This window comes from Anopheles bellator, chromosome 2, assembly GCF_943735745.2.
Source record: "Anopheles bellator chromosome 2, idAnoBellAS_SP24_06.2, whole genome shotgun sequence".
Lineage (NCBI taxonomy): Eukaryota > Metazoa > Arthropoda > Insecta > Diptera > Culicidae > Anopheles > Anopheles bellator.
The window spans coordinates 33,347,284-33,367,459 of NC_071286.1; the positions used below are offsets into that span (position 1 = coordinate 33,347,284).

At 50.4% G+C, this 20,176-nt stretch overlaps 1 protein-coding gene across 1 annotated transcript; it reads right to left on the reverse strand.

Annotated features, from left to right (window-relative positions):
• Nucleotides 1–57: 57 nt before the first annotated feature.
• LOC131211367 (fibroblast growth factor receptor homolog 1-like) lies at nucleotides 58–17,217 on the reverse strand. The gene is made up of 10 exons (XM_058204800.1): nucleotides 17,100–17,217; nucleotides 7,023–7,149; nucleotides 3,504–4,588; nucleotides 3,144–3,325; nucleotides 2,112–2,492; nucleotides 1,784–2,024; nucleotides 1,416–1,711; nucleotides 1,155–1,348; nucleotides 944–1,084; nucleotides 58–881 (listed from the first exon to the last, which is right to left on the reverse strand). The coding sequence occupies exons 1-10, from the start codon at nucleotides 17,194–17,196 to the stop codon at nucleotides 611–613; spliced, it is 3,015 nt and encodes a 1,004-aa protein (XP_058060783.1). The 5' UTR covers nucleotides 17,197–17,217; the 3' UTR covers nucleotides 58–610.
• Between the last annotated feature and the right edge of the window lie 2,959 nt (nucleotides 17,218–20,176).

Sequence of the window (20,176 nt, forward strand, 5' to 3'; positions counted from 1 at the left end):
CAAGGTTCATCTCATGATATTTTTATTTACAATAATACTTTTTTGATTTTTGCTACTTTGCTGCCGTTACTGTGGCCATCGTCATCGTCATGTTAAAATTAACTGTACAAAGCTTCTTTCATATTTACCTAAGAGATGCGTTATTTGGTAGATCCTAAACAGTTAGATGTTAAATTTAAATATGCTTCCCAGGCACGGCAAACACGTTACTCCACAATAATGTCTCTTTTACAGCTACATCTCCGTACAAACATATTTACACTGAAGTAACTTCGTTTCGGGGTTGGGACGTTGGAAGCAAATGTCGACAGAACATATTTTGTATTACACTAAATGGCCTCAACGTAGTCACGGTACTGGCACTACATGATATTTTTTGGATGTGCTGCTAGAGAAGTTCTCACGTTATTGACTAGTTTACCCTCCTTTACTTTGCACACGGTTTTCGTTGCTCTACAATTAATCAAATAAAATAAATACAGTCTTGTTCGATTCTTACGCCTAAGGGCCATACATGAAGAATTCGCTGAATTCGTTAAAACACATTCATTCGATAAAAGACACTAGAGCGCGAACCAATCTATAACGAACCGCTTTCAGACACCCGTGTTTAGTAGGTACTATCGTTGTTGTAGCTTCTATTGAATCGATACATGTGAACTCGCTCGTGTTCCAACCCGAACTGATCCTCGCCGTCGTCCACGTCCTCCTCTTCCTCGCTGTCGTCACTGGATGGAGGAGTTTCAAGTTGGGGCAGTCCAAGATCCAGGTATTCCTCGTTGGAAGTAACGCTCATCAGTCGATCCAAGTACTGTACGATTTCACTGAATGTGGGTCGTTCTTCCGGCCGGTAATGCCAACACTCGCGCATGAATAAGTGTCTGCAATTTAAGCAAAACGAAACTTCAATCAGATGGAACTATTGATGTCTTACGGAACTTACATTTCCACCGAACATAAAGGAGGCTTTTCCATTCGTTTGCCCTTCTTCAAATGCTCCAGAAGATTGTCCCAGGTAGGTATCGACGGGTACGGATTTCCTCCTAGCGTCATAATTTCCCAGAGCAGCACACCAAAAGACCATCTGAAAATAACACGCCGGATATGACCGTAAGTCGTTTGTTGAGCCGCAAAAAGAAACCCCCAACACCTACACGTCACTTTGCGAATCGTAGAACTTTTCTTCCAGCGATTCGGGTGCCATCCAACGTATCGGAAGCTTGCCAGTCGTTGTCTTCCGATAGTACTCCTGATCGTGAATGTCCCTGGCCAGTCCGAAATCGGCAATTTTCATGACGTAGTTGTCGCTCACCAAAATGTTTCGCGCTGCCAAATCTCGATGGATGCACTGTGGAAACATAAAACCCCCGGAGGTTATTTGCCGTCGGTGTACGTTTGCAAACCACTTTACTTACCCTCCGCGATGCTAAGTGCTCCATACCGCGGGCTATTTGGTACGCAAATGAGATCAGCTCCTTCTGTGTAAGTATTTTCTTCTCTTTCTCGCCGGTCGCTTCGTAGTTCGAGTCGAAACGGTGGCTCCGCAAGAAGTTCTTCAGATTCCCGTGAGGCGCGTACTCAACGATCACGTAGAGTGGGCCATCCTTACAACAGCAGCCGAGCAGGTTGATAATGTTGACATGTTTGCCGATCATTTTCATAACTTCCATTTCGCACACCAAATCCTTTACATCCGCGTCCGTGTGACCCTCTGTTGAATAAGGTAATAAACAGTAATAATAAGAGGCTGAAAAACTTTCGCTTAGCGTAGCGTTTAACTTACCCTTCAGCATTTTCACTGCTACCACCGTTGAGGGCTGCCCTTTTACAAGACCATTAGCTTCAGCCATTACTACCTTGCCGAACATGCCCTCGCCAAGGCTTTTACCCAGTTGCAGCTTGTTCCGCGGGAACTCCCAGTTAAGATCGATCGGGAATTCGTATTCAGAAATCATCGTTGGATCGCAGTTGCCACTTTGTACCAATGTCGATCGCTTTTTCTCAATTCGTACTATCGGCATTTGCTGCAATCGAATGGAGGAGTGGATGATCATGGAATCAATGCCCATACCTCTAGCAATGATTTGGATTTTATTGTCGCGGTCCCTTACCAGTGCTTCGGACATTCCCGGAATGCTGCTTTCAACGGATGCCTGCTTCAGCACGATCACCTTCTTCGTCCACTGGTTAACATGCTCCATGGCGCGATGTTTCATCTTTTCGCGCTTCAGCTTCTTGCAGACCACGATCACAACCACCGCGAGGACCATGAAGCAGCCACACAGGACAAAAGTCATCACGGTGATCAGTGTCGAGTGCGTGCGCACCGGATGGGCTGTAGGCGTGTCATCCGGAGGAAGCTCGTCTAGCACCCGGAGATAGGCACTTTCCCAGGACGCGCCCAGGCTGTTCGCAGCCACGCACGTGTACCAACCCTCGTCAGCATGGGTAATATTTTCCAGTGTCAAAACTTCGGGATTATCAGGATCGCGCTGTAGATTGAACGGAATTATTCGAACGTTGGCGTAAGTTAATCGGTCCATTCAGACGATTGCGTGATTTGCAGGCTGCACTTACGAGTAACATTGTTACGATGTTAGGATGATAGACTTAAATTAGCAGTTAGTAACAGTTTTGATGCGTTTAGTTGATTTAGTTGACATTACCAAGTTCCATGCAGTTATTTTACACACTTTCTTGTTTACAAATGTTCAACCTTCACCTTAATCGTTTTCGTGATATCGACACAATCGACGGCACAGATACCGTGGTACTTAACCCACTGGACGTGCATGGTAAGATCGCTGAGAACCTTGCACTCCATCGTCAAATTACCACCCAAAGCCACAGTAGCGTTCGTCAGTGATTTCGTTATGATTGGTTTGTGATTGACACGATCTGCAAAAAATAAGTAAGATGTTTATGCGAAAGGAATAACCATTCACCAGAACTCCCTCCACCACACCAATTGTAATTTTTGCAAAAATATATATTTAAAAAATACCAAAACATTGTTATTTCCCCACCTACACCACTACGCTATAGAGAACATTTAATTGTCCGTCACCAGAAGGGTTACTATTCCAGGAAGTAAGGGAACGATCAACAATTGAGGAGCAGCTCGAAGCGACTCCTGTGATTACCTCCAGCTTTGTGGCGTTCGCTGGTATCGTAACGTTTTCTGGGTCAACTATGAGAAACTTATGCCACTCGATGTGCGGCTCCAGATCCGATAAGATCGGGCAGCGGAAGGTAGCGTTCGTACTGACAAGAGCAGTTACGTTCCTGGGTCGCTCGGTAAAATGAGGTCGCGCCGGAAATCGATCTGTTATCGTAAACGACGTTCCGGAAGCGAGAAATAGAGGGCAAACACAAAACTAGCTTCACTTTTTCGTACAAATGTCTTCTGCATAGAGTTCGTTCTCCAAAGAGTTCGTCGTAAATCGGTGTTCGATAATGTCAGCGCGTAGAATACGGTTTAAACGCTGAAGCCGAAAACTTACCGTTGACCTCTAGTTTGGTGGTGAAATTAGTGCAACCAACACGGTTACACACGTGGCACGTGTAGAAACCGGAGTCCTGTGGCACCAGATCCTCCAGCACGATCGCCCAGTTGACCTTCTTCGCTTGGCCCATGGTACGCTCGATTTCTCGACCGTCTTTGGTCCAGGTTATGTTGGGCTTCGGGTACCCATCGGCCGGACAGCGCAGCCGCACCATGTTTCCCGACGGTTTCGGCACCAACTTTGACATGTGTTCCTTTTTCGTAAAAAATGGCGCCCGATCCAGTGGAGGTGTGCTCGAACCGTTCGCAGCTCCCATGCTGTCCGTCGCCTCGCCACCGACCCCATTGCCATCGCCGGCAGTCGTGCCCTCTTCGTCGTCCTCCTCCTCATCGTCCTCGTCCTCGTCGTCTAGATCTTCTGGCGCCGGTTGAGCCTGTCGCGTGTTTGCCGTGCTGGCTAAGAATCGCTCAATCGTTCGAGCCATTTCCGGATCACCAGACGGTCGCCGATCTGCCGCGCTGAGCTGCGAGTGGCTTTCCATATTGTTGTGCTGAATGTACGTCGGATCCGGATCGCCGTTCTCCGTGACTTCGAGCTCAGTGGTTGAGTTAACGCAGCCGTGGATGTTGCAAACCTTGCACACGTATGTGCCGGCGTCACTCGACGTCAGCTGCCTGAACACGATCGTCGACCGGTACGAGTTATCCCGATATTCTTCCCCATTCTTGAACCACCGGATGTACGGTTTGGGCTGACCGACGGCATCACACCTCAAGCGGTACGGTTCGCCGACCTCCCGGACGTCCTGCTGAAGGTTGCGCTGTTCCGCGAGTCCACCGAGCAGCTTCGGTGGCCCTTCCTTGAGCTCGTTATCCACGATGTCCGTTTGGTCCAGCGGATCCGTCGGTGCCATCACTTGCAGGCTCTTGCGTTCCAAGTTCGCCACGCCCGCCTGTCCGTCGCTCTGGTATTGATCCGTTTCCTGACTGAACACAGACAGTGTCAGGTTGGACCACTCGTTAAACACCGATCCGCACGAGTAGTATCCGGCGTCCGTCTTGCGAACCGGCTCGAACCGTAGGCTGCAACGGAAGTAGATTGAAATCGGAACGATTAACATGAAATCGATGAACAGAAATTAGTGTCCCCGGGGTTTAAAAATATCCCACCGAAACACCCGGTGCCCCAACACGTGTTTCGCAGTTGTTAAGTACGGTGTGCTCCCTCGTAAAGAATCCATGTTACGTACAGGAGACTCGGCTTTTTGTCCCCCGCCGTATGTCGCTGACACATCACTAGCGCCAGTTGTAATTGAGATCCCACCGGGGAGTCGTCATGGAAGTGTACAATAAAACTAGACGTGTACAGCTATAAATCCGTCAAACACTAAAACCAATCACTTCCCGACTCGCCCCCCGCGGCCAGTCACTGACACGAAACTTTCCTAATCCCATTCGAGTTCGAACGTAGGGCAACCCACGTCCGTCAACTGCCGGGGCCCTTTGCTCCCTGGAGCGCCGCTTTGCTGACGGTGTCATAAATCGCAACTCTAATATCACCTCCTGAGTGGTGCTACCCTGACGGTAGTTAATTGAATGGGCGATCGATTGACTAACGGTGATGAACTCGGAACGCTACCGCCAGCCAGCCAGCTCGTGATCCTAAGCCACTTTCCTAAGCCGAGCTTCCTTGGCCGATCTTCGCTCTGGGTTGTCAATCGTCGCTGCGTACGACACCACTTCTGACGGGGGCACGTGGCCAGTCGTCGATCGATGTGCCCGAAATGAGTTCGCCCACCGCCCTCCCCGCCCACTTGCCACACCTCACCAGACCCGCGCAGCTCCGGAGAATTTTCGGAGCTTTGTTTATTTTTTCAACAAACTAATAAAGATTTGTCGATCGTAAGAGTTTCCACGCCGTTCGCCAGGACCCGCTTTTTCGGCTGCTGCGGGAAGGGAAAATCATTTTACACGCTTTCCCGTGCCCTCTCCCATTGGGCACGTGTCCCGTCCCACCGCCGCTTCGGGACCGCTGGTTTGGTTTTAATTGAATTTTCGGGCTTCGATCTCTTTCAGCCCGGGGCTGCATAATGGCGATAATCGAGTTGTCGAAGGCTCCGGAACCGGGCACGTCCGAGGCAGAACGGTACCCTGACGGCAGATGTTGCTGGGGAACGATCGCCTAATGCACAATGCACTGGACGGTGGCAATAATACTGTACAATTTAGAGCGGAGTACATACGCGGCCGAGCACGCGGTGCTGTATTCACGCACGTATTTGTAAACATTGTGGCACGGGAAAGGAACGTTGGACGGGAGCGAAATAAAAACACAAAGACCGTGGATCATAATTTTCCCCCTTCGTTTCGTATTTTTAGACGCGCCCAACGGCTCCGCCGCCGGTGCATCTTTCCGTCGCTCAAGGACGATGATCGTCGGACCGGATTCCCGGTCCGACCGTGCGTGTTGGTACACGCCCGTCCGGAACCCCAGGTTGTTTTGTTCCGCAGAACACGAACCGAAATTGCCAAGCGGCACTCTGGTGCTCTGGTGCGTTCAACAATGTCGAGAATCGGTGCAGCAGAAACGAGCGGGTCGTCGGGGAGTATATGCACTGTATGCACATGCACCGGTTACAACGGCCGCGCTGCCAAGCGGAAGACCGCTGGTAATTGCTCTTAATGGATTACAAATTGACGGGTTGCAGCAATCTGCACCAACGGCGTCGGCCTTCGATTACGGACTGCGCGATGGATCGCAGCCTCAATGACACGCCGGCGAAGAAGTGGAAGTCCCTTCGGCCCTGTCAAACGGGGTATGCATCAGGAAGGTAGTCGGCGGTCATTGTGCGGTAGAACGACTCGGCAACTTCGAAATGTACACACATTAAACGTTAATGCAGTACGGTCTGGTTGGGAATGTACTTTCGAAAAATGGGTAAAAGCTATGTTCCGCAAGGTGACGACGGGAGCCACTACGATCACCTTCTTCACGGGCCGGGCGATGCCAAAATTTCCAAATCTCCATCACGTGTTTATTTAAAGTTTTTCAATGAATTTAAAACACACCATTGGACGATCGCCTCCGTGCTCTAAAACATTGTTGGACGAGAGAGATTTTCGTCCAGCCCCGGCGAGAACGGCGCGGGAAAAAGGTAAACAATTTCAGGAGCGATTCGGTTCAATCACTGCCATCTGGTAATTTTTCTCCGTTCTTCACCGGCCAAGATTAACCCAACACGGAACAGCGTTTGGCGAGCCGAGCCGAGGGAAAAGCTTACTCCGGGAAAAATGTTTACTCCGTTCGACTTAGTGTTTTCTTCCCGCCAGCACTAGCACGAGCACAGGAGCGCCAGCGGCCCCGGGACGCTGACCAGGACCAGCGATGCACGGTGAGTACTGACGCATCGATAAATATGGTCCGGACGAACAGTTGGGCGATGGGCAAATGACTGCAATTTGTTTCGGACGCCGCGCGTAGTGACAGGAAGCGTGTAGCTCGTGGCGCAATACTTACGACTTGGAACGTTTGTGGTCGACAGGGATTAGTTTGCCGTTCCGGTACCAGATGGGGCTGTCGAAGTTACACTTGATGATCAGCCTCGTGTACAGTGGCACCGTTTCCTTAATGAGTTTTTTGTTGCCTGCAACGAAAAACGGAATAGCAGATAGGTTATTGTTTGTGACTTTTGCGCTCCTCGAGAGCTATTTCGAGAGTGCACAAGTCGGAAGAAATCTGTCGACCCAGGAAACCGGATACTACCTCCGGTTTCGGTGGAAAACCTCCCCCTGAAACTGCGTTCAGTGTCGCGCCAAATCTAATTCGGAGGCGTGCTTAGGCACCGTACTAGCCTCCAGTCAATTCGTCGACACATGTTTCCTCTTCTCTCCGGGATTTCTAAAACCCTTTCTGGCACCGCTGGTGAACCTACGCCCAAAATTCGCCACCGGAACGAGCCAGCTGAACCGACCGTCTTCGGATGCCACTGCTCCGAACAAAAACCAAACAGATGTGGACCAGAACTTCGGCCCGGCAATAGGCTCAAGCTCTAGAGCCGGGACAAATTCGGGGATGGCGTATAAAATCTGGCTCCAGATTTTTATTAAGTGCGCCAAAACTGTGGCCAGAAGCTTCGGTTAAAGAATGACGTGAGTTGGCAACAGACGTTGTGCTATTAAAATATCTTCAACAGCACTAAACTCGAAGCATGCTGCGATCGAGCAGCAGTAGCAGTTTAGAATACCGTGCGATCTGACACTTTTTACGATTGACACTGCCGAAAAATGACAGTCCCGGGGCGGCTGGGATTTCCTTCTTGGATTCCTGTGATTCGCGTTCCGTCGACGTGCTGTCTAAACTTCATTATTGCCCTCACAATGCCCCTTCGGGGGCAGCGTTCGAGATAAATTATGCTTCGAGCATAATAACTCTGCCCCCCCGGCCCCCATTTCCCATCGTGTGACATCGGCCACACCGGCCTGACCGAGTGTTTGATATAAATTTTGATGAGTTTACGCGCTCTTTCATTTTAATTAAAACATGGAATCCGTTTCTCTGCCACTGCAGTCCGATCGCGGCGCAGCAGCAGCCGGTGGCCGCGGGAGTTGCGGGTTTAATTAGTGACATGTGCATCGAAACATTCGTTTTCGCCTACAACGCACCACGCACGTGCGCGCGCGGCCCTTGGGACGACGAGCAGCAGCGCGCTTCCTGACGGTTAGCTGTCAACGCTTCTGTCGCAGAGCGAAGGTGACTAACGGACCCACAGCCTTCCACGGGACACGGGCTCCTTCCAGCTGCTTGCAGTGTTTCAAATTTCACCAGTGCCAATTCCCGGGCCTCGTCATCGTCCTCGTCCAATTATAGCAAAAATAAATTTGAAATATAATGCTCCCCAGACTGTTTCGTCTGAAGCCCAAAATCGGTTGCATACGCAGCGAGGATATCGGAAATGCACCGGGCAGACAAACACACTGCAACTCGTCCCGATAATTCCAATCGAAAGTATGCTATTTGAGTGCCCTTAACACAAAAATAAGTCTCGTCCAAATTAACCGCCCGGCCGATGGCGACGTTAATGGCGACAGAGCAGCCAACAGCGTAGTGCCGGGTCGCCATCAAAATGATGACCTTCGCGGGAATCGAAGGCACACAGGCCGACCGAAGCCGAACTCTTGAACCACTCGAAAAGATGAAAAATTAATTATAGCCAGACCTTTCTGGCAGGCACGGGGACTGCAGCCGCGAACCAGACGAATTAGAAACGATCAAGTATCGTCGGCCATACCCTCGACGCATCCCCGGTAAAAACACGTGCATCGGAGGTTCGCTGGCATTAGACATCGCTGAATGGTGGCCGCCTGGCGTAGGCACAGCATTTCATATGCTCGGAATTACTGCTAGAAAAACAGTGCTCTAAAGTGTTCCTCCGACTCCGGGGTTCCGCCGCACAGGATTGTTGTGGCAAGCGATGCTCGCACAGGCAGAGGCACGGCAAAGTGCATCGCCAGTGCAACAGTGTACGGGTGCGATGCGCTCCACATGTCGTCCACATGTTTGCCGATCGATAGTTCGCCGATACGCCGCGTATCAGGATGCCGCGACTCCAGGCGCGTGCGGCCGCCCGAACGGGTTGTCGGCTTTCCGGGTTTGTTATCGGATAGATTTCCAGCATCCTGAGCCGGGCCTGTTGACTTGGCCTCTGGAGCGTCTTCATTGTAGCGTTTAATTAATGATCCGCTGCTCTGCGCTGGCCTAGAGGTTGCTGCACCTGTGCTATTTTCGTGCTGCGTGCTGGTCGGCGTTGCCACGCCGAGAACGCGCTGCTGCTGCTGCGCACCGAAACGCATCTGCGATCTGCATCTGCGCTTATTTTAGCCGTCGCGAATCCACTTTCATTCATAAGTTTCCCTCCACTCTCTGCAACGTTGGGCCTGGCCCTCGGTTGACACTGAGAGGGCACTTGGCGTCCGCGTTGATCGAACCATAAGAAGGCGTACGGACGGGGCTGAATGAACGCCCTGGGACCCGGGACTTGGAAGTCGGGCGTTTTCGGGCGCAGGCGGAAATGGGCCTCAATTACTATCATCTTCATTCGCCATCTTCAGCGGACGAGCTCGCTGCGCATTTCAAGGATTCTCCCCCAAATCACGCTGCCAGTCATCCGCAGAATGATGTTCGCAGGCCGCGCAAGGCCGGATGAGCTTGGTTGAGCATATCTGCACGGCAAAACCCCTCGGTGGTGGCCCTCGGTAGGAATTAAGTAATTTATGGCGTTGCTAAATTTGTCCACGGAACGCTCTGTACTGCACTGGCCTCTGTTCTTCGCTTGAACCACGTACAGTCAATTATGCTCACCGGGGTTCTGGCAATCTTCGCGAAGGCGATATTCGCCGCAGAAAGGTGCTCGACCAATTCTGCTTCGTTCGATATGGTTTGTTTGGGCCGAAACCTATCGCACACATCAAAGTGCCAGCCAGCTTCTAGCACTCTGACTCGACCAGGGAACCGCAACTGGCTACGTGCATTCTTTCTCCCGTCTGACGTCAATGGTGGGAATTGCTGCAAGAAAAACGGCTGAATGGATGGCTGCCTCGGGCGGGGTGCGTCGGGTTGTCTGGTTTTCCGACACATTCCGACCCGGGCAAACTCGGAAACTCCGAATTGACTGTTCAATTAGCCTCATGTTAACCTTAGCGACGCTAGTAGCGCGACGATTCCCGGTACAGCAATTGGAGTGGTGCAGCAGCGAAACGAATGTGTCCACAGCCCATCGATTAGCGCACTTTGATTGTGGACTCTATGCTGTTAGTAACACTCCCCATTAGGTCCAAGCAATTCGTTCAATGATTCGCCAACCCTGGCTCGATCTACCTGTACTACCGTTCCGTTGGTTCGTTTCCTCCATCAACGCCAGGCTGATCAACATCACACGAGAATCGGTGCGTCTATTTTCAGCACCTGACCATAGTGCTAGGTAAATAAACATTCCAATGCTCCAATCGAAACAAGCACGGCGACGGCGGTCCAGAGCACTTCCATCGTAGATCACTTCCGATGCCAGTTGCCTAACGATCGGCCTTTTCCGGCGAGGTCCCGGTGATGGGTCGCCATTTAGCAGCCGTTGGATCACTCCGGCCGCCGGAACGATTGACGGTAGGCAAGCAGCACTATCGCCACCACTGCACTATTGCCGACACTTGCAGGTGTGCAGCTCTAATGTTTCTTGCCGCTACATATAAGGTGTAGGTCATTGTTATGCTACCAACGTGGTCCTGCTTACGGCCGCGAGCTCCATTTTGGGCATCCTGGGTAGTTTGCGTGCGGTGCGTAGAATGGGAGATTGCTTTCCGGACCCAGATCCCCCCTAAACGATCGAACTCCCCCATTCGCCCGCTTTCCATCTCTGGCCCAACGTTGGGCCACACCTTGCGCGGCTTCCCTCGAAGCACAAGGACAACTGTTCCCGTCCCATCCCGAGGGCTTTCTCTATTTCTTGGTCCGCCTCTCGCTAGTTGGTGACACAATTATGTCACTTTCTCGCCGATCGTGTGACATTTAATCAGCGCGACCAGATTCACCCTGGACCATGTTTCCCCACGTTTCGTCGATGGGATTGCGGCTTTTCACTGGGACACGACGACAGCACGCTGACAGACAGCAGGACACCGCTAGACACAGCAGCCCCTGTGCTTGGTAAACCGTTTGCGGTCACCGGCCTGGAGTAACATTTTTGGCTCACCCGAGCCAATGGCCCAGTATGGCCAAATGGCCCCGGGACGGTAGCAGACGATGTGAAGACTTCGGGGCCGAGATTTATACACAAACCGTGAGACGGATCGCGCGCGCGCGCGAAACGATGGATAATTATCTGACGACAAACATATCATTTGGTTAATTATTTTAAGTGATCTAAAGGCCACTTTCGGTGCCAAAGGCTACGGCACCAGCGCATTAGACGCACGCACGATGAAAGTAAAATACCACATGGACGCGATTCGCTCACGAAAACCACAATCACAGCGGCTTCTTGTGGACGGACACAAGTTCCAAAAACTGAAGGGTTTTTTTTCGTGTTTTTAGATTTAATCACCAACCGCGGGTTTTTGGGGGGAGGGCGCGGGGCACCACACAAAGGCTTGGTAAACGTGCTGTAATTTATTGCCTGTAGTGCGACTCTTGTCTTTCGGACGGTAACCGTTAAATGGCTTAAACCCCCTTCCGGGCGCGCCAATCGGGGGTGGCGGGTTGAATAAATTCTGGCCACGTACTCCTATGACGTTGGCAGCCAGTCCATTTCATCCGAACCACCACCACCGCCGCCAGAAATGGAATGCAATCCCGACTATCTAGATCCGGCGAACAATGGATCCGGCGGTTCGCGCTCCATACGACGACGAGGAACGAGACCTGGGCGAAGGAACGGGATCATCCGAATCTGGTTCGTGCCTTGGTAACCTTGATCATTCGGAATCGACTTTAACCTGATTTCTACCCTGTACTGGTGGGCTGGCGATCCAAGCGCTGCTTCAAGTTCAGGTCCAAGTACCTAACCGACCTACGCATCAACTAACCAAACGACTTAACGTATCCGGAATTTTTAATTTCCGTGGGTTACGTATATTCGATTTTTGATTTTTTTTGTGGCGTGATGTTGGTACTCATGTCTCTCAGCTTATGCCGACAGGTCATTTTGAATGATCAGGCAATTTTTGACAGCTTTTTTACTTGCACGTGTTTGGCTCATCTTCGATTTTCGAGCGAGTTCGACCAAACACAGCATTCACATTGCTAAGGATTACTGATGAACTCTGTCCGCGACGACCCAAATTTGTTCCACTGGTTCATAACGAACCATGCGTTTATTTTCAAATAAATTTCTCATATACAAAACAGTTTTCCTTCCGCTCTTAACCTATGCCTTTTCTCTTTGATCGCAATGCTCCAAAACCAAGTTCCAGTCAATACAAATCAGACTGAGTAAAGTTCCCACAATGATCCTTAATTTACAATGGAGAACACCAACAAATGTTGCTGCACCAACAAATTAACAAACTTAAAGAAGTCCTAATAAATAGATCAATAATTCAATGGGTGGATAACCCAATAATTCAGAATGCCCGAATTTATGAAAAAACAACAATTGCCTTAAAACAACCCACGTAAGACGCCGCAGCCACCGTATTCCCCAGATATTGTTCCCGAAACTGAAGAGGGAGGAATTTTTGGAGAGGGATGTTTTGGAGTTCTTCGAAAATTGAATAAAAAAACGCTGACACAAGTGTATAATATTAGATGGGGATTACTTTGAAGGGAACAAAATAGATATTCACGAATAAATTAATATCGTTTTGAAAAACACAAAATTCCTTAAGTTTTTTGAACACACACCCCGTACATTTATGACTACCCAGCGCCGCCCGTAAGTGACGGATGACGGCATCTGCTTTGCATGTTCACCTGCCCACCCGACGGTGCTTCAAAAATCAATCGACCACCACTTAAAATTCACACCTTCCCTTGCCGGTGGCCGGAGACTATCCAGGTTGCCCGGGCTCTGTTGTCTGGACGGCGTCTCCCGCCAATCCGACAGGCATTCCAACGCCGGCCGAGGAATGTACGAGAACGGACGCAGATCCTGGCGCTGAATCACCGCCAATTTGACATTCAACCACCTCGCGGGCACCGCACCCAGGGAGATCCGCTACGGCGAGATGAGATCGCAAACGATCGCGCATCGCACAAAAGTGATGCGCTCGTATAAACAAATCATAAAGCCAACTCGATGTAAACATCGAGTTAACAAACGCAATTAAAAGCGGCAAAAGCGACTGAGAGCTGCCGGAGAGCATGCCGGAGGCAGGGCGGCTTAGGGTATCAGGAAGCATGCTGCATGGGACGCTAAATGAGCCGTCCAACCCGTTGTAGTGTCCGGGGCAGGGAATTGGAAAAACGCATGCAGTCTCGAGCTGTGGAAAGAAGGCTTCCTTCAATTAATCACCGATGGGTTTATGGGGCCACGCTAGTTCTAAGCCGCTCGGATCTGCTTAGTTGGTGGCCTACGAGGCGGAAGCAAGCGAAAGGAAATGGTTCCGGCAGCGCTCGGGACCAATAAATGGAAATGGCTGCCGATCGCATATGCAGCATAACTAGACGATTCGCGAAACCATAATCACACGGCTGGGTGGTCCCGCTCAGGGCTAAGTACCATTAAGTGGCGCGAGTTAAAACAGATCCCTGCCTTCGGCTGACGTCAAGGGTCAAGGAACTGGACCCACCCACCACCCCGGTGGCTAGGCAGAGCGCCGGAAGAACCGCTTCGATCGTACGTTCGACGTGACGTTGACGTGCCCGTGACTTCGGTTCTTTTGCGATGACAATTTGTGCGATTTTTGTGCGCGATTTTTCAGCTTCACTTATTTTTCCAACTTCCCTTTTCGCTATCGGCAGCCCATCGGCCGACAGTCAGCCTCAGGGGGGGGGAGATAGAGAGAGGCGGAACAGTAATTTATAGCTTCAATTATGCGCCAGACGCGCCATGCCATGCGCTCGTGATGACGCTGCTCCTGGCACGCTGCTCTCCGCGTAGACACACGACGTAGAGACGCTTCTGCGTAGAGTGCAAGAGCACGGCTTCTTTAAGGAAAAAACGCGCCACGCAAACCGAGGCCAGAAAACACAATTCGGCGTAACACAATCTCGCTTGCCGCGTCTCGCTGGAGATGCCCCGGTAGCACCGCACTCGGCAGACACTGAAAATCGGCAACAAAATATCATTTTTCACATCTTGAGCAAACCAACAAATATGGAAAAAAAAAACACCAAAGGCAGACGACCATAATGAGACACATTGTCAGGGGCACGGCGGGCGCATGAGTCCTGGGGGCGCGCGTTTTTGCTCCGCCGTCCGTCGTTCCGTCGGGTTTCCGGAGAGCATCGGCCGGCAGCGGGTGTATTGAACTTGTCGCCAAACATTTTTTTGGGGTAGGGAGGACAACATTATGAACACCGCTCCGATAAGGGTCCGTTGGCTAAATCACGGTGCCGGTCACTGCGCCCAGCATAATCGCGTGACGGCTCCGTGTGACACGCCGATGGGTCACGCCGAGGGTTCGCCTTGACGCGGGGGTCACGCTGCGGGCGACTCGTCAGCTAGACGCCCCGAAACGCAATATAACCTCGACACAGGCATGCCGCTCCTGCCTGACAGCGACTTTTGCGGATGAAGCCAAGTGTGAAGCCAATGGGCTAGATGTGAGTGCGCGGAGAACGGTCCGACCGCAAATGGCCCCACCGTTTTCGTGAGGAAAATGGAAATAAAACATCAAGCGCAACCGACCGACAGGCTATTAAAACGGATTTGGAAGCGGTCAGCTTACGCTTATTTTTTCTTTCTTCATTTTGGTACCGCTTTTCAGTACCGCGCGGAAAACCGATCCCGCATACTCAATTGACAGGAGTCGCCGGAGCTGCTTTGCATGCTGCTGACAGAAGCCAATGGAAGCGTGCAAACTGACCGCTTGAACTCGCGGCTCCCAAAAATAATGTCCATCCCGAACGCGGAAAGTATCGGATGGAGGGCGCACGCGCGTCGGAAGAATGTTTCTTAGGCAGATGAAACCAGGTGCTTCAGGTGACGCTCCGAAAGTATCCTGTTGCTCCTGAGTCTTTTCCACATTCGCACGCACTTATTGAGTCCACAAAGTCCACGTTGATTTTACCATCCGTGTGGAGTCAAATGCTTAACGAGGGGCACTAAACTGCTCAATATGTTCAAATTGTTCAATAAAATAAATTGCTCAATATGTTCAATATGTCAAATTGTTTAATAAGTTCGTATAGTCAGTAGCAGAGAGCGCTGCTGTGAGCCTGATTTTTTTGGTATATTGGAAAACTCTTGAAATGAACGTATGTGAAGTTTCATTTCAATCGGTCGCTTATTTATTTTTTACAAGCCATTTAGTATCTACGTGACACAAGCTTTTTTGCAACGGAAAAAATCAAGTATCTTGCAATGAATGACTTTTTATTTTTGGAAAATTTAAAAGCAATGGAAATTTATGAACGACTTTTGAAAGTGTATAAGTGTATACTCTTTACCTTTAATTAGGGGTTTAGAAGGGGGGTTTTTGAGTATAAACGTGGTCGTTCTAGCCATCAAGACGATCTCATTGAGCCATCTCATTGAGCAGTATAACCAATATTTTGACTGATGTTCTGGGTTCCTGAAAACTGTTTGCAAAATGGATGGTGCATTCGCTAAAAATGGAACTATGCACCCTGTCAGAAGAGCATTTTGAAAATGGCAAAAATCCATGAATTAAAGTTCGAATTGTTGGAGTCTCCATGTGTTTTCCATCTGTTTTCAGACCCAAAAAAATCATCCATAAAAAGCGTAATCCATCAAATGATGACGTCACAACAGCTGCGGAAGCGTATTTTGAAGCCCTTCCAGTTTCTTACTTCAGGGATGGAATTATTAAATTGGAATCTACTTGGAACAAGTGTATTGGTGTTCACGAAGCACACACTCAATCAGAAAGTGTATTTCTAATCATACAAATGTGGTTTCCTTATCGACCATACGAACTTATTGAACAGCCTAGTAGATGATAAATTAGATATATTTTGTCCAACATCTGGAGCTGCCAGATAATTGACTGAGTCGTAGTGTCTAATTAACACGGACACGGAATGCTACGGAATCGTTTCCCCTTTCGGTGACCTTTTGACGCCACAACACAAAGCGGGAAATTTGCCTACTTCACTCGTGTCGCCATGCGCCGTGCCGCTTTCCTTCGCCATTAGGGCGGTCGGAAAAACTCTTGCCCAGTGGCTGTGTAAACAATGGCCCCGATGGGAAACGGTTCCGTGCGCGCCAAGCAAGCATAAACATTCACTTCCTGCTCCATGCTCTAAACTCTAAACCCTGCGTGGCCGTGGCCGGCTTCTCGGCCCGGCCTCGGAACCTTATGCAACCGACGTTCGTGGCAGGCGAATCCCACCCCGTTTTATGGCCATTTTCCATTAAACAAACCGGCGTGGGGGTGCAAAATTTCCCCTAAAACTACGATCGCTTATTGGTCAACTTGTTGCCAGCTTATCCAGCCTGCGATACGATACGCCAGTCGATTGAAGCGTTTGAAGCGCAAGCATTTAGCGGGAAAATGGAATATCGAATTTCCTAACGGTAGGCCGTCGAGTAGCAGTTTTTCCTGCGAAACCATTGCGATCCTCATCAACGCGCTGAGTGCTCTCTCGTGAATCTCGTGGTCCAACCAAACCGAAAGTGATGGAGTGTGACACGTCTTGCTGATGACCGGAAGTGAACCCCCCGCCAATCGAACCGAACCGATTTTGAGGTTTGACATGTCAGGGCGCCACTAAACGGAAGAATAATTACGGAAATTTTGTGTATGAAAGGCACAAGGTGTCAAGGCGGTCCGCGACCGACTAATGAGCCATGTTGGTCGCCGGGACCGGGCGCCGAAAATGTCAACGGAGCTGTTTTTTTCTGCTGTCGGTCACCCATCCGTTGCAGTACACGGTAGCTGGTGGATCGGCTGTCATTAATCAAGAGCGGCCCAGACTTACCCAAATTGATCCGTATCGTGTCGGGGTCGGACGATGACAGCTTATACGCGGAGACCTGCGCGACACGCCAGCTCACCAGCAGTGCCAAAGCGCACATTGCGATCCGCGTTACGTTGGAGGCCATGTCTTCCGATCCGATCTGCTGAACGGGCTTGTCACTTACAGTAGTCTGTTTCCGGTTCACTTACTCCGGCTCTGCTTCCGGATGGCAACGCTTCTCAACGCTTATCGATTGCACTGCACTTTGTCACACATTGATCGACCTTGACCCTGGCGAACTGCATGGCCACGCTCTGGTCTGGAGTTGGCCCGGACGGACTGGGACAATCACGGGATCTGTCGGGGGAAGAAATAACAAATAAAGTTATTAATTTTCCGTCACATACACATACTGGAGCCAAATCAACCCATTCCCATGCTGCCCGCGAAAGCATTCCTTGGGCCGACGGCGGTCAGACGACCTCCAAGGCGCAGCAAGGCGCGGGTTCTCGTTATCATCCGGGGGCAGGCGTCTTCTGCGTTCCCCGAGAAGGCGCGGTTTATTGCTGGCACATCCGCTCGGAGTTTTATAGCGGACCAGGGAGCCCATGGACCTCGAGGCCACCCGAGCAGACGGCACAAAGGATACACAGACGGCGCTGTGGGAAACCAGTAATCACACACATGTGTGCGATCCAAACAACAGGCCGCCACCGACCGCCAGCGAGGATCGCGCGATCCTTGCGGCATCACAGCTAAACCCCAGGACCAGGGCTTCGGCGGGTGAAATCTGAACGCTCGCGGCTCGAAAATTGATATGGCATGGGTTATGCTGCGCCGAGTTAGGCGTGCCGGCGACCCAGCAGATTGGGTTTGATCGTTGCTGAAACTTTATGAACTGTAACGATAAACCTAACCTAGGCCTCCAAATCTCTCTAAATCCGTACCGCGCTGTGCGGCACGGTGCTTGTTGTTTAAAGGTCCCATCGGTTCTTTATTGGGTTACAAACAGGGCCAGCACGATAAAAAAGGGGTTAGACTGACTGGCAGTTTGGGTTTAGGATCCAGTCGGAGCTACGTCGGGGTTCGTTTCTACGTCTAAACGATGCACGCGATCGAAATAGGGGCGATTGTCTGAGTCGGCCATTTTTTTGGGGTACACCGAGTTCTCGAAACACGTGTTCCAGCACATCGCATTCACAAGCTTCGTTCTGTTTGTAAATATTAGTATTAAAATGGTCTTCCAATGGTCCCAACATAATTAGTGCAATGCTAAAAGCTAATCGGTTTTCGAAAATTTGGTCTCGACTGACAGTTGGCGCACCATCTAAATCGTATTGTTAATTCTGAATTCTACTGAACACACTTTTGGACCGATTGAAATCTGCGGACTTTAGCAACGTTACACACTATCGACATATGGCCATCGTCCGTAGCGCACGACAAACGGGCTGCATCTCGGCGTGCCTCGAGGATGCACTCCGAATAATGACCGGAGCCAAAGAATTTCCCATCCCATCCCGCAGTCCGAAGCAGCACTCGGGGCAATAAAACATGCAAAGTAGGGCACCAGGGTGACGTCGGTTGGAAAACCGACGACCGGCCCAACACCAGAGGCCCATCCTAATTATCGTCCTCCGGGCACAACGCGTAATGCGTACGCTTCGACTTCTCGACACTCCACTCGCCGGTTGCCTCCTGCGTTTTGATTTCGGGGCTTTCCAGCCGCGCGGGGTCCCAGAAATGGAAATGAAAAATTACCCGAAAATGAATGGTGCCCATGTGTTTGCTGGTGATCCTTTTTTTTTTCTTCTTCAAGAGGACAGTAATTGTGGCAAACGACAACAACGCGCACGCCATCCGCCCGGGAACCGGGAGGGCTAAGCAAACAGAAACGGCGACGAAAACCGAGAGACCCGAGAGAGAGAGAGAGAGAGAGCAGAGAACGACACTGACGTTGTTGTCTCCAAAAAGGCCGCAGACACTAACGTCCGAACAGGATACACTTCAGTGGGATTGTTGTCCGCATCCAAATATGAGCGTCGGATGCGCCGCGCCAAAGATGTGCAGCAGCGAAAAGCGCATCAGGATCCAAAATGGACCGTTGGCTGAAGAAAGTCGATTGTTCCGTTGCACAGCGGATTGGCGATGTGCAATGTGGCGCACGGTGGCGAGTATTTCTGGTAACCCAAATAGCACATCGTAAATTATTCATCACCAACTGCAGCGTCAGCCCCTCGAAAGTGATCCTCGAAACAGACTCCACGCGCACGGAGACGAGCGTTTCAAAAGTAATATGCGCAGAGGTCTTGTAAGGACAGAACAACCTACTAAATGTCACCACCAAGGGGAAGTGGACTGTGAAATACAACGTTCGGGTATTTTATCGTTCCGGCTTCAGGCGTCTCTGAGACCCTTCTTTCGCGTTTTCGTCATATCATCACGCGCGGGCCGCTAAAAAGTGGATAAAATTTGGCCATTTCAGCACAGGGACATTAACGTCCACCGACCAGCCCTTCCGCGCACTTCACAGATGGACTTCACACTGGCATGACGCCCGAACCTTGACAAACGTGGTCTTTGTGTTTAATGGCTCTGGTGCCTCGCTGGAATGGACCACTCTCGCCCTATTTGCGCTGTTTCGCCTGGTACGTCTCCAGTTTGCATATATAGGGTGGTCCGTCTAGTTTTTGAGATTCCGCAGATTGATTGTGGCGCTGAAACCAAATTTCGTCCAAGTTCAATTTCGCCGACGAATCAATTCGTTTTTCCGATCAATCCGAAGAAGACTCCTTTTTCGTTTTCGGACGAAAAATGGACCGATGATGCCACCAGACCAAACCACTCGCTGCGGATGCATTGGCTTCTCTTGCACGACGTGTGGGTTTAGCGTGAAATAAGCTTTTCTCAATTTTCTGCAAACGTATAACGTTACATTTCGTAAATGTCACAGTTTTTTTTTAAATGTTCTACAATTTCCAGAATGAAGTTTGAGGTTTTAAAGGCCAAGTAATCGGTGGCATAAAAACACTTGATGGATCACCCTATCAGTAAGCGCTTCAACGGACGGCCTCGATGGCCTCACCCTCGCGGCGTAA

Bases quoted from the DNA above. Each gene is read 5' to 3' on its own strand.
- LOC131211367 (XM_058204800.1), bottom strand. From the start codon at position 17,196: ATGTGCGCTTTGGCACTGCTGGTGAGCTGGCGTGTCGCGCAGGTCTCC. The intron at 2,025-2,111 runs GTAAGGGACCGC...ATTCGATTGCAG, and splicing joins CGGGAATGTCCGAAGCACTG to CAAATGCCGATAGTACGAAT. The intron at 1,712-1,783 runs GTAAGTTAAACG...CTTATTCAACAG, and splicing joins AGCAGTGAAAATGCTGAAGG to AGGGTCACACGGACGCGGAT.